General features: G+C 37.4%; 2 protein-coding genes across 9 annotated transcripts in view; both read right to left on the bottom strand.

The window, feature by feature from the left end:
* The window catches only part of LOC127958392 (myosin heavy chain, fast skeletal muscle-like), a 38,632-nt gene that overhangs the window by 749 nt on the left and 24,550 nt on the right, over positions 1–13,333 (bottom strand). For 2 of the 6 annotated variants that reach the window (XM_052557249.1, XM_052557251.1), the window contains exons 2-36: positions 9,467–9,685; positions 9,235–9,378; positions 8,994–9,150; positions 8,847–8,874; positions 8,633–8,741; positions 8,367–8,459; positions 8,177–8,240; positions 7,991–8,089; positions 7,794–7,897; positions 7,571–7,709; positions 7,337–7,455; positions 7,066–7,215; positions 6,811–6,981; positions 6,420–6,720; positions 6,227–6,297; positions 5,990–6,077; positions 5,777–5,894; positions 5,568–5,691; positions 5,333–5,469; positions 4,557–4,812; positions 4,222–4,464; positions 3,961–4,137; positions 3,609–3,754; positions 3,437–3,527; positions 2,971–3,360; positions 2,756–2,882; positions 2,260–2,378; positions 1,987–2,183; positions 1,718–1,901; positions 1,423–1,588; positions 1,216–1,340; positions 801–1,109; positions 482–685; positions 265–390; positions 11–181 (exon numbers count right to left, since the gene is read on the bottom strand). In XM_052557249.1, coding sequence (XP_052413209.1) covers positions 11–181; positions 265–390; positions 482–685; positions 801–1,109; positions 1,216–1,340; positions 1,423–1,588; positions 1,718–1,901; positions 1,987–2,183; positions 2,260–2,378; positions 2,756–2,882; positions 2,971–3,360; positions 3,437–3,527; positions 3,609–3,754; positions 3,961–4,137; positions 4,222–4,464; positions 4,557–4,812; positions 5,333–5,469; positions 5,568–5,691; positions 5,777–5,894; positions 5,990–6,077; positions 6,227–6,297; positions 6,420–6,720; positions 6,811–6,981; positions 7,066–7,215; positions 7,337–7,455; positions 7,571–7,709; positions 7,794–7,897; positions 7,991–8,089; positions 8,177–8,240; positions 8,367–8,459; positions 8,633–8,741; positions 8,847–8,874; positions 8,994–9,150; positions 9,235–9,378; positions 9,467–9,673 — 5,454 coding nt within the window. In that variant the 5' untranslated portion in view covers positions 9,674–9,685. Of the gene's footprint in view, positions 1–10; positions 182–264; positions 391–481; positions 686–800; positions 1,110–1,215; positions 1,341–1,422; positions 1,589–1,717; positions 1,902–1,986; positions 2,184–2,259; positions 2,379–2,755; positions 2,883–2,970; positions 3,361–3,436; positions 3,528–3,608; positions 3,755–3,960; positions 4,138–4,221; positions 4,465–4,556; positions 4,813–5,332; positions 5,470–5,567; positions 5,692–5,776; positions 5,895–5,989; positions 6,078–6,226; positions 6,298–6,419; positions 6,721–6,810; positions 6,982–7,065; positions 7,216–7,336; positions 7,456–7,570; positions 7,710–7,793; positions 7,898–7,990; positions 8,090–8,176; positions 8,241–8,366; positions 8,460–8,632; positions 8,742–8,846; positions 8,875–8,993; positions 9,151–9,234; positions 9,379–9,466; positions 9,686–10,012; positions 10,054–10,212; positions 10,265–13,333 lie in introns of those variants that run through there. The other 4 variants (XM_052557248.1, XM_052557252.1, XM_052557253.1 and 1 more) reach the window with 4 other exon arrangements.
* LOC127958393 (myosin heavy chain, fast skeletal muscle-like) overlaps positions 1–13,333 on the bottom strand; it is a 54,737-nt gene that overhangs the window by 16,914 nt on the left and 24,490 nt on the right. The window contains exons 1-2 of one of the 3 annotated variants that reach the window (XM_052557256.1): positions 10,213–10,244; positions 10,018–10,053 (exon numbers count right to left, since the gene is read on the bottom strand). The gene's annotated coding sequence lies outside the window, so the exon portion shown is untranslated. Of the gene's footprint in view, positions 1–10,017; positions 10,054–10,212; positions 10,245–13,333 lie in introns of those variants that run through there. The other 2 variants (XM_052557257.1, XM_052557255.1) reach the window with 2 other exon arrangements.

Below are 13,333 nucleotides of genomic sequence, written 5' to 3'. Positions count from 1 at the left end.
GCAGTCTTACTCTGGACTCCAGTTTCTGGAGTTGTTTCTTTCCTCCCTTCATGGCCAGATTCTCAGCCTCATCCAGACGGTGCTGCAGGTCCTTCACTGTCACCTCCAGATTCTTCTTCATCCTCTCAAGGTGAGCACTGGTGTCCTGCTCCTTCTTGAGTTCCTCTGCCATCATTGCAGCCTTTTGCAATAATATAGACAAATATTAGTTTGACATTTTTAAGAAAGTGTTTTGTGAATCATTAGGCAGCTACTGTTTCTCACATCAGTGATGGCCTTCTTGGCCTTCTCCTCTGCGTTTCTGGCTTCCTGTACAGTGTCATCAACTTCACTCTGGATCTGAACAAGGTCAGTCTCAAGCTTCTTCTTGCTGTTCAGGAGACTTGTGTTCTGTAACATGGAAAGCAACAGGCTGAACATTTTAAACAATACTTTCAATTTTCTTAAATTCTTTGTAAGAAAAATAACAATATGCTGTTACCTGAGAGTGCAGCAGCCCAACACGCTCACTGGCGTCCACCAGCTCTTGTTCAGCCACTTTGCGGCCTCTCTCTGTCTGCTCCAGAGCAGCTCTCAGCTCCTCAATCTCAGCTTGCATCAGAGTGTTTCTGCGCTCCACCATTGCCACCTGCTCCTTCATGTCTTCCTGTCCTCTCAGAGCATCGTCAAGGTGCAGTTGGGCATCCTGAACATAACAATTACATTAAGCTTTTGATATACTTTCTGTTTGCCTTTACTTTACATAGCTTAGATTATACAATCATGTTACTGAACCCATAAACCAAAGAGAAGTCATATACCTTGAGTTGCCCCTGAATGTTCCTGAGCTGTTTCTGGGCCTCAGAAGCCTGGCGATTGGCATGGCTCAGCTGAATCTCCATCTCATTAAGGTCTCCCTCCATCTTCTTCTTGATTCTCAGGGAATCATTCCTGCTCCTGACCTCAGAGTCCAGAGTGCTCTGCATGGATTCAATGACTCTCTGGCTGTTCCTCTTGATCTGCTCCATCTCCTCATCCTTCTCTGCAAGCTTCCTGTCAATCTCCCCCTTGACCTGGTTAAGCTCAAGCTGGACACGAAGAATCTTGGACTCCTCATGCTCCAGGGTGCCCTATGAAAAATAAAAACAATATTTACATTTTAGAATGAAAATATGCATTAATAAGACAGTATAATGGTTTTCTGCCAGAATTACATATTCAACTCCAGATACTCACTTCAGCCTCCTCCAGGGCGGTCTGAATCTCTGCCTTTTCAGTCTCCACTGCCTTTTTGGCCTTTTCCAGCTCATGGATGCTCTTACCAGTATCACCCAGCTGCTCTGTCAGATCTGAAATCTCCTCTGTAGAAAGGAAAAATATAATCTGTATCATTATTGGCATTGATTTATCATATATATTTACTTTTTAATGTTTCAGTCTTACGCTGCAGATTCTTGTTCTCTCTCTTGAGGGTCTCCAGCTGATCTAAAGACTCCTCATAGGAGTTTTTCATCTTGAACAGCTCAGTGCTGAGTGAACGAGCCTCTTTCTGGGCACCTTCCAGCTCTGCCTGGCCTTCTTCATATTTCTGCTTCCATTCTGCCAGGACCTTCAATGGAGGTATTTATTCATATTAAGATCAGATATGTTCAACTTACAGCATGCTGAAATAATGCCCACACAACTTTTTTGAAAATAATATCTTATTAAAGTATGACTTTTTTGTTTTGCTTTTAACCTTGTCAAAGTTCCTCTGCTTCTTGTCAAGGTTGGCAGCCAAAGAATTGGCTCTTTCCACATCAATCATGAGGTCCTCCACTTCACCCTGGAGTCTCTGTTTGGTCTTCTCCAGAGAGGCACATTTGGAGTTCACAGCCTCAATTTGTTCTTCTGCCTCTTGCAGACGCTGAGCCAACTTCTTCCTACAATGCATTTGTAAACACCAGTTTTAACACGAAAGACTTTTCCATATGAACACATAGTCATCAGCTCTTGTGATGTTCATACTTGGACTCTTCAAGCTCCTCAGTGCGCTGGATGGCGTCAGTTTCATATTTGGTTCTCCACTGTGCAACTTCACTGTTGGCCTTTGACATTCCCCTCTGCAGCTCAGCCTTTGCCTCCTGCTCTTCCTCAAACTGCTCACGGAGCAGGTCGCAGTCATGACGGGCTGATTGCACAGCATGGGCCAGTGCATTCTTAGCCTAGGAGACAAAGTCACATAATATTTTCTTTGTTGCATAGTAAGTGGAAATGATGTGTTTATGTTGATGCTATTACCTTAATCTCCTCTTCAATCTGCCTCTTAAGCTCCTCAATTTGCTGAGTGAAAGCTTGTTTGCCTCTGGTGAGCTGAGAAACCAAAGCCTCTTTCTCCTCCAGTTGACGGCCAAACTCACCTTTAGAAATGTACATTTACAAAATACAAAAATAATTGTAAGATATAAGAATGGTGGAGGAAATGGTATATATCTATGTTAATGAATGGAAGAAACATTGTTTTTCTATTGTGTAGTGGCAGTTCTTTACAGTGGATAAACTAATTGGACAACTTGCGCTCATTTTGGTGCACTGCTGTCAGTCTGGTTTCTGTTTGACTGTAATACACTAAACCACAACATGCTTAAAACCCAAGAAGAGCAGCATAGCTAACATTTTTCTCTTTAAAATGTACTGCTCCCGGTATATAAAACTTTTTGCCACTATAAGTTTTTATATTTAAATAAAATATATTTTTATGTATACATATAGATATATATTTTGTTTCCATTATTACCATTTTCAGTTTGAAATCTTGCTCTTTGAGCACTGAGGTCGTTTATCTGGCGAAGGTTTTCGTCATTCTTGGACTTTATTTCACTTAGTTGGTCCTCAAGGGTGCGGCAAATCTTCTCAAGATTGGCCTGTAAACCACAAAATCATTTGTTTCTTAAGAATCTTAACCATATTTGATACATTTCCTTGAAAAAATGTAAGAACCAATTGTCAAACCTTTGCTTTGGCAACAGCCTCCATGTTGCTGGAGAGATCATCGATCTCCATTTTGTATTCACTCTTCTCTTTCTCAAGCTTCTGCTTGACACGCTGGAGGTTGTCGATTTGCTCTCCCAGCTCGGCCACACTGTCTGCCTGCTTCTTACGGAGGGCAGCAGCCGTAGCTTCATGCTGGAGGGTGGACTCTTCAAGATCACGACGCAGCTTCTGGAATTCAGCTTCACGCTTCTTATTCATCTCGATCTGGGCAGCAGTGGCTCCTCCAGCCTCCTCAAGCCTCTCACTGATCTCCTCAAGTTCCCTGGAGAGATCAGCTCTCTGCTTCTCAACCTTGGCACGAGCAGCACGCTCAGCCTCAATCTCTTCCTCCAGTTCCTCAATGCGAGCCTACAGTGGTATTAATAAAACCTTATTAGCCTTTATTTTACCATTGCCTTTAACAGCAAAAAGAAAAAGAAAATACCTGAAGCTCCTTGATCTTCTTCTGGAGTTGAGCACCCAGAGATTGTTCATCTTCAATCTTGCTGAGCAGCTGGCTTGTTTCAAAGTCTTTTCTGTGTGTAAAAGGGGAACAATGAATGATTTGAAATAAATGATAATCATTATTTTTGTAAGAGTTTACAAAAACTTCCTACTTCTTCAGCTTCTCATCAGATTGTTGCTTGTCATTCTCGAGGTCCATGATGGACTCTTGGGCTAATTTCAGGTCTCCTTCAAGCTTTCTCTTTGCTCTCTCAAGGTCCATGCGGAGCTTCTTCTCTTGTTCAAGGGAACCTTCCAGCTAAGCAGTTTGATGTTGGTATTGTGTTAATTAAGTGGATTAATTATTAGCACCATTATTATTTGATTCATTTTAACATGTGACAAGTTATACACCTTATGAATATAATACATTTAATGTCTTTCATATTTAGTCATTACTTCTACTCATGGTAAGAAAAATACAAAATTATATATTCAAAGTATAACCTAATTATTACGACTCACATCATCAACTTGCTGCTCAAGCTTTGTCTTGGATTTGGTCAGGGTGTTGACTTTGTCCTCTTCTGCCTGGAGATCATCCAGGGTCTGCTGATGTGCCTCTTGGAGGGCTTTCTTCTCCTTCGTAAGTTTGCCAATGCTCTCGTCCTGAGCTGCCATTTCCTCAGTCAAGTTTTTGACCTGTTTTTTTTTTTTCCAAATGAGCTCATTTAATATACCATATCATAATATAAAATTATTAATCAAAACAACAAAATCTCCAACCTTGTTCTCAGTGGCATGTTTCTCCTTTTCCACTTTTGCCAAGGTGAGCTCCAGGTCATCAATGTCTTTCTTCAGCTCAGAGCACTCATCCTCCAGCTTCCTCTTCTTGGCTGTCAGTTCAGCATTGATTTCTTCCTCATCTTCCAGTCTCTCAGTTGTCTCTTTGAGTTTAGCTTCAAGCTGGATTTTGCTCTTGATCAGACCTTCACATCTCTCCTCAGCATCTGACAGATTCTCAGATTCCTTTTAGGAAAATAGATTGTTATTTCTTTGAAAACCCCTTTGTTACATTTTAATGGAGATATATTTCAGTTAATCAAATTAGATAAACTCACAGATGCTACTTGCAGCTGCAGATCATTTTTCTCCTGCAGCAGTGACACCATCTTCTCTTCAAGCTCCTTCTTTTTGGCTTCAGCCTTGGCAAGATCTTCTTTGCATTTTGTAAAGTCCTCTTTCATGGTTGCCAGCTCCTTCTCAGTCTCAGCACTCTTCAGCAGAGGCTTAATCTTGTAGTAAACCTTCATCCATGGCCAGTGTTTGACGTTCATGAAAGAGCGGACGTTGTATTGGATGGTGTAAATTGCCTCCCTGATTAAATCATTTAGATAATTAGTAACTGATGGATGCACTTATTTTTATACGTGTCTACACAATACTTCCTACATGTCTTACATGTATCAAAAAATGTGAGTAAAAAATATGTATAAAAACCGAAAAGGTACTTTTCTGTCAAGATATTATAAGTTTCGTTTTCAGATATTTTCTTTAACCCTAAATCACAACACAATGCAATGTGTACTTCAGAATATAGGTAACAATACATTGTGGCATGATTTTCCCCTGAATTCTGTATTAACACAAAATAATAAAAACATGGTTGTTGTAAATATAAGTAAATCTTAAATATTTGCCAAAATGCTTTTTTGATATAGAGAGGAAGAAATCTTATTGATTATTCATTGACATTCTGAAGTCATGTGGGGAAGGAATCATTGGTATAAATATTTTCACTGATAAAAGGTTTATACTAGCTGAAATATAAATGTAAATATAGAGAAATATAAATATAAGAATAAGAGTTTTTTTTTCCTTTCATGACATTCCTCACCTCCTCTCCATCATCTTCACAAACTCTTTCCTCATCAGATAACCACGGCAGACAGCCTGAGTCATTGTGACCAGAGCAGCCAGTTTCTCATCACGCATCTCCTCAAGAGTACCCAGAAGACCAGCTTTGAAGAACACCTTATTATATAATAAATGACAGTGATTTTAACAGAATAATCTTATACAAAAAATCATGATCATTAAATTTTTAAAAAGCTGTTAAGTAGAATATGAACCTTTGTGTGTCCAAATCTGTACTGGTCGTGATCAACGTCTATGGATCCCAGGAGTTTCTCAGAAGCTTTCTTGTTGTCAATAAACTGTCCCTCTGGGATTACACTGGCATTCAGCACCTTGTATCTGTTGAAGGTTAATCAAAATGTTTAATATCCTCCAATTAAGAGCCTCATACAGTAAATGTTTTTTTTCATGTGGTCCCTGCTACCTCTGCTTGAAGTCACCATAGAGGATTCTGCTGGGGAAGCCCTTTCTGCAGATTCTGATGCCCTCCAGCACACCGTTACACCTCAGCTGGTGGATAACCAGGTGGTTCTCCATGAGACCTATAAAGGACAGTTTAGATCATGATCTTGGTAAATTAATAAAAGTATTAAATACTGTTTTAATGACAATATCTGTAATCCCTTTGATACTTTACCTGGGATCTTGGATTCATTGGGAATCAGACAGCGCACAAAGTGAGGGTGAGTGCTCCTCAAGTTGGTCATGAGCTTGCCCAAGTTCTCCTGTTTAATCACCAAAAGTTACACCTTTCTTAGTCACATTGACTGACTTGTTGATATATAATTTCTCTGATGTAGAGTCAAGCAAGCTGATGTACAGTCAATGCTTTCACTGCATCATTATTCAAATTTGTTTTCAAACAAAGACGTACTCTAAACTGTGAAGACACAGTCTGCATGGAACCACCCTTCTTCTTGCCTCCCTTCTTTCCACCACCAGTCTCTATGCAGATGAAGAGACAAAGGAAGACACAAAATGTAATAACCAGAAGAAAGTGCAAAATTAAATCAGTGTTTGGATAATTAAATTAGCACAGTTTAATTAACACTTAAATGTTTTATTACCCTCAACAACAGGTGGGTAGAGAGTAGCCAGCAGTTTGACAGAAGACTTCTGGTAAAGCTGCACAACAGACTCGTTCAGTGGATCCTTGTTCTTGTCCAACCAGCCAGAAATGTTGTAGTCCACAGTTCCAGCGTAGTGGACCAGGGAGAAGTGGGCCTCAGCCTTGCCTTTGGCAGGCTTTGGTTTCTGGAAAGCATTGCACTTGCCAAGATGCTGATCATACAGCTTGTTCTTGAAGGAAGTGTCTGAAGCCTTGGGGAACATGCACTCCTCTTCAAGGATGGAGAAGATACCCATGGGCTGTTTATAAAAGAATGTTGCTTATTATTAAAAATGTATACTTTTGAAAATGGAAAATGGAAATTAATAAGTTCATAAACCAGTAAAAACCTTCTCAATGAGCTCAATGCAAGCAGCCAAGTCCATGCCAAAGTCAATGAATTCCCAAACAATGCCCTCCTTCTTGTACTCCTCTTGTTCCAGCACAAACATGTGGTGGTTGAAAAACTGTTGCAGTTTCTCGTTGGTGAAGTTGATGCACAGCTGTTCCATGCTGTTGAACTGGAGAAAGAAACAGGATCATTTACTAGCGGCTGAATGTGACTCTATTTTCCATAAAGACAGATAAACATAAAACATTCTTACATCAAAAATCTCAAAGCCAGCGATATCCAGCACACCAATGAAGAAATTTCTTTGCTGTTTTGTGTCCAACATCTGGTTGATACGAACGACCATCCACAAGAACATCCTCTCATAGATAGATTTGCACAAGGCACTAACAGAGTTGTAAACCTGTAAGAATAGAGTGAATTTTCATTAAAAACTTTTTGATTTGCTATATTCAATCATGATTTTCAAGATGAACACAAATGACATGATGGAGATATGTTATTACATATATATCTACACACACCTGTGGCACTGTTTGGCCTTTGGTCACAAACTCGTTTCCAACTTTTACTCTGGGGTAGCACAAAGCCTTCAGCATATCAGCAGAGTTCAAACCCAGAAGGTAGGAGATTTTGTCAGCCTCTGCCATGTAAAAGTAGCAACAACAACAACAATAAAAAATTACGTATAACGAAATGTGGATCTCTCAATCCAAACACTGCATGTAATCAGACACATTAGTACTATTTAGTCTCACCCTCTGTGCCATCAGGCTCAGCCTGCTCCTCACGCTGCTTCTGCTTGAACTTCATGTTACCATGATGAAGCACAGCTCCAGTGAACTTGTAGATGCACATCTTCTCCTCAGCAGTGAAGCCCAGAATGTCAATAGCAGTCTGGAAATTTCATTGAGAAAAGAACAAGCTCTATGATAAGCCATGTTTACATTGAGTTTGTTATTTAAAACAGCATTGACTCACATCAGTAGCAACCAGCTCCTCTTTATCATCAATGCTTGCCACTGTGATCTGACCCTGACTGCACATGGGGAAGTCATAAGGGTTGGTGGTGATGAGCGTCATTTCTGTAAAATACATTTATATTAATATTTATTACATAGAATTGTACAATATTATCTGTACAATATAGTAAATATTAAACAAATATGTGTATCTACCGATCAGCTCAGGCTTATGGTTGGTCATCATCTGGTAGAAGATGTGGTAGCCTCTCTCATCTGAAAGCTGGAACGTCACTCTAGACTTCTCCAGCAGATCTGTTGAGAGAATGTACTTGTGTCACAATCATCTGAAGCATGACAGACAAATGTGGAGGATGGATAAATAAGATCATGTCCACCTACATGTCTCAATATCAGCACTAGCCAGTTTTCCTGATGTGCCGAAATGAATTCTGATGAATTTACCCTGTTTAAAATAAAATGAACATTTGAGTTGCTGTACTGTATTAATAAAACAACAACAAAAAATACTCAACAAATCTAAGCTAAATATTTCTAAATTATGTTTCAATATAAAAATAGCTTGACTTACAAAACGAGAGGAGTTGTCATTTCTCACAGTCTTGGCATTACCATAAGCCTCAAGCAGAGGGTTAGCAGCAATGATCTGATCCTCAAGAGAGCCCTGTTTGATGTTTGAAGGGGTTTCAGTTATTTTCTCTTGTATGTGTCATCACTGTTTGCAGACATTTTTAATTTTGCATACTGTAACATATATTGTGTGAGACTAGAGTAATTCAGTATTAATTTTTAATATCTTTCAGAGTAATATATTTATCATAGTTTTGTATCTCATACCTGCATTTTGCTGGCATTCTCTTTCTTCTTGTCACCATGAACTGCAACTGTGGCAAAGTACTGGATGACACGTTTGGTGTTCACAGTCTTTCCAGCACCAGATTCTCCACTGGTTTATGAGAAGAGAAATTATGATAAGTAATGTAGAAGTTCCACCAGAGCAAAATATAACCATTCTCAACATCTCAAGCAGTAGAGTAGGCTAGATACATACGTAATCAGGACAGACTGGTTCTCTCTGTCTGCAAATGAAAAGGTAATAATTGTTCAGCCATTGTTATGTGAATAATATATAAAAATGTGAATCTGACATACCAAAATCAACTTAGAAATAATTCAGATCACATAAATCAGATCTTACCAGTCAGCATGGCCTGATAGGCGTTGTCAGAGACAGAGAAGATGTGGGGTGGGGCCTCCATACGCTTCTTGCCTCTGTAGGCAGCCACCACTTCTGCATCATACACTGGGAGCCACTTGTAGGGGTTCACAGTAGCGCAAAAAAGCCCAGAGTAAGTCTGAAATGAGCAGAGAAGTGGTCAGATTGCAACAACACTGACAAAATGAATTTAAATGCTGTTTTACTTTGCTCCAGAACTTACGTAGATCATCCATGCGGCATAACGCTCTTTGAGGTTATACAGCACAGAGGGTTCATTGAGATGGGTCATCATGGCCATGTCCTCAATCTTGTCAAACTTTGGAGGATTCATTGGGTGGACATCATCCTCCTTTGCAACTCTCTCCTATAAATTTGATCCATTAAATTAGAACAATCATAAAAAAGTTTAAGATTATGTAAGTAAAAGTTTTTGTGGAATGATGAAATTTCACCTCTTTAGTGTCATTCACAATGACAGTGACTTTGCCACCATCTCTGCTCTTGATCGTTCCCTTGACGTACAGCTCTTTATCATCAACCACATAGCAAGCAGCTTTGGCATCAAATGGTTTGTTCTGAGCCTCGATTCTCTCCTTCTCAGGCTTACGGAGGTAAATTGCAGCCTTGCCATAAACGGCCATCTCCGCGTCCGTACTCATGGTGGCAGCTCACTTCAAAAATGTATAGATTGTCACAGAAATTCAGTATTAGATCAGTAATTTTTTACTTCATGTAAAATTAGTTTATGTAGAGTTTAAACTCCAATCCTAATAAAAGACTCCTGAAAGGTAACAAGTTCTCCAATTTGATCAGGGTTTGAATTAAACTCTGCAAACCAGAGTTCACTGTTAAGGCCAGATTTAAGGAAACCCTGCAGTAAAGCCTGGATGTTGATTATATATTCTAAAACAAGTGTATTATGCCAGAGCACTAATGCACTTTTCAGTCAGTTTATTTTTCCCCATAAAATGTCTTTAGTTTAATATAGCATAATTTACCTTACCACAATTCCACACACTTCTGATGAAAGTCTGCAATACTGTAATATACAAAGTACAATGTTTTAGATTAAAGCTATGCTTTTTCATAAAAAAAAAAAAAAAAAAATACATATAGTTGATGATTATTAATATATAAGATGCCATCATTTTTTTTAAACTGTGTACATCGTGAAAATGAAATTAAAGTTTTCTCTCACCACAAGCAAGCTGCGGCTGGACTTCTGAACGCAACAGTCTCCAGTCCTGCTCCGGCTCTTTATGCTGTACTTGTTCTGCAAGCAATGCAGGAGTTAAATTTGGCTAATGCCAAATATGGCAAAAATTTTGTTAAGAAATTGATCAGATGGACCATTTGGTACTATCCATACTTGGTAATTACTAAAATAGAAACAACTTCAGAATAATTTAAAATAATTTAACCTCAAAACTTAACGCTTAATAAGGCAATATAAGATAATCAGTTCAACTTTTAAAATTAAAACAGCAAAAAGACAAAAATATATCTTTAACTTAACACTTAACTTTTAGTTTGTAATTCTTTTTGATGTATCTCATTGTGTATTGCTTGACAGCACCTTATATTAAAAATAAATCTCAAAATGCTAGTCATATAGACCAAACAACGAGTCATTGCAGACAATTAAATAGTTTTTTATACGGTGCAAATATTAGGTATTTGAATCATTAGTAAAAAAAAAAAATATATATATATATATATATATTGTTTATTATTATTATTATTAACTGTTATTGACATTAACAAATCAGTGTGACAGGATTTATATATTTATCACATATTCATTGTATATTTTGGTGCCTTCTTATTCAGTGTGCTATAATCTGAATAACAGATCATTTGCTATTTGCTCATGTATGTATTTCTTTCACATTTTATTGCTGTGCTTGATCAGTTTACATTCCACAGACAGGCACACTCATGGATCAGGTTTCTTGGTTGGCCTTATATGTATAAGAACAAAAAAACTGTGTGTGACTGCATTATTAGAACTTTGACTGTTCTAAAATTGGCTCCAGTAAAATGGCATGGCTGTCTTTTTTATGTTTTTAGTTTAAATTCAAAATAATTACAGATGAATTTGTCAAACAATGAACAAGATTTATAAAATCTTGCTCTTGTTTTGACAGTGAAGGTTGTCTTTGATTTGATGCTTACAAATCTCTAAGTTCAAAATTATTTGGGGTAGTGACATTGCAGACCTTAGCTCTACTTGTGTTCCTGCTACTAATATAGGCCTATTTGACATTTGCATGCTTATTTATATGATTAACCAAAACATGATTGTGTTTATTACACTAAAACAATTTCAATAAACTCATTAGTCTTCAAACATTGGTATTTTATATTCCAAATATGTATTCTGCTCTATCAAATAGGAGTATCTGATACTGTCACCTTAGATATTTAATTTTATCAGTTTGACATAGATTGGTGCTTGCCACCAATAATAATAATAAAAAATCAAACTACATATAAGAATATTAAGATGTATCACTGACAGAGTGCATGAGGAGATGATGTTCATGTAATCATTGACAAAATCACCTTCATCATCATCATCTTTATTGCCGGTAAACAGTAATTCGAACTCCATTCACATACTAAAAACTGCCCATTTATACCTCAAGAAAAATGGTGGATACCGATATGCAGAGTACGCTATAGTTTGCATAGGGCACCAATTCCCAGGGGGCACCATCCCTGTTGCTAAAAAAAAACCTTTCGTTCTAGTACCTGCAGGTCTTAAATACTTAAATTCAGTAATATCAAATGCAAGGCCATAAAAAGTCTTAAACATATTAAATGTAATAAGAAAAATCTTAATTATCATTTTAAGAGGTCTAAATTTGGGGAAAAACAGGAATTGTAACATGGCTTACAAATTACTATGTTCCATATATTTGTAAAACACATTTAATAATGCCCACAAGTCAACCAAAGTTCTGTACAATTAATTACAATACAAATACACATAAAAAGAAACACAAAATCACTAACCAATTAGCAAGGATGGGCAGTATTTCAGACACATGTAACAAACAATCAAACAACAAACAAACAATTCCTGTTTTTTAAGGGAAGTCGTGAAAAACAATTATTTTAGATAAACTTTATATTTTCTAATTATGTATATAGAAACAAATAAACTTTACATTAAACAAATATAAAAGTTACTATACTACTTGCGTAAAAAAAAAAAAAAAGCATCAGAAGAGTTTGAAATTCAGTTTTTGCTGTGGTATCAAAACTGATATTGATAATTGTGAAACCATGCCATATATTGTTACTGTAAAGTAAAATTAAGATTTTGGTCATATCACCCATCGAAATTCCATCAACTACTTCAACTGGGTGGGTTAGGTCAGGAATATTGGATGGCAGATACTTTAAGATTGTGAAATAAACAGAACTGGGCCACATTGGAATGCCAGTCTGTCACACTGGCTTTTAATGATAGTGATAAAACATAATAAAAGTTAGTTTTTGTGTTTTTTTGTAGTTTTTTATTTCTTACACTGCAGAAGGAAAGAGGTATATAAAATTAAAACAAATTCTAAGCAGTTGCACACATCTAAATGCTTTTTGGCATTCAGAATAGGCCCATATAGATTTCAGCCTAATAGGGATACCTGGACTGAATCTTCAATTTCACATGTATTTTGTGTATTTTCAAAATACGAAATACTGTATTTGTATTTAAATACATTTTTCCACACAGTATTTTGTATTTGTATTTTAAATACATTTCCATGTATTTATGCCCATCTCTGCCAAATAGAGACAATAAAACAGGATAAAATTACATGTTGAAAGCCGATACAAACAAATTAGTTTTGAGACTGGATTTAAACTCAGATAAAGTGGAAGCCAGTTTACTTTGGGTCGGGAGATTATTCCACAGAGTGGGTCCAGCCCATATAATGTATAAAACCGGTCCAGACCCATCAGAGGCACTATTGCCCCTTGTTTTCAAGAAGGTTCTGGGAATCTTAAAGAGGAATTTGTTTCCTGATCTAAGTCATGCTTAGGAGTGTAAGGGTGGAGTAAGTCCGTCAGATAAAATTATATAAGATTATTTAAGGATTTATGGACAAGTAATAAGATTTTATATTCCATTCTATATTGAACAGGCAGCCAATCAGTACAGCTGCTCCCTATCCACCTATGGTTGAGACTTCCAGTTCATTAGCCGCTATAGGTAAATATGGAGGAGAATAACAATGTGCAGTAAACTGTAAAACATCTCGATCAGATTTCATGATCTAAGGAAAGGCTATCAAGGTACGGCATGGCCCAAA

This window comes from Carassius gibelio, chromosome B5 (assembly GCF_023724105.1).
Source record: "Carassius gibelio isolate Cgi1373 ecotype wild population from Czech Republic chromosome B5, carGib1.2-hapl.c, whole genome shotgun sequence".
Lineage (NCBI taxonomy): Eukaryota > Metazoa > Chordata > Actinopteri > Cypriniformes > Cyprinidae > Carassius > Carassius gibelio.
The sequence above is the reverse complement of the archived record's forward strand: the minus strand, read 5'-3'. Positions and strand labels throughout refer to the sequence as shown.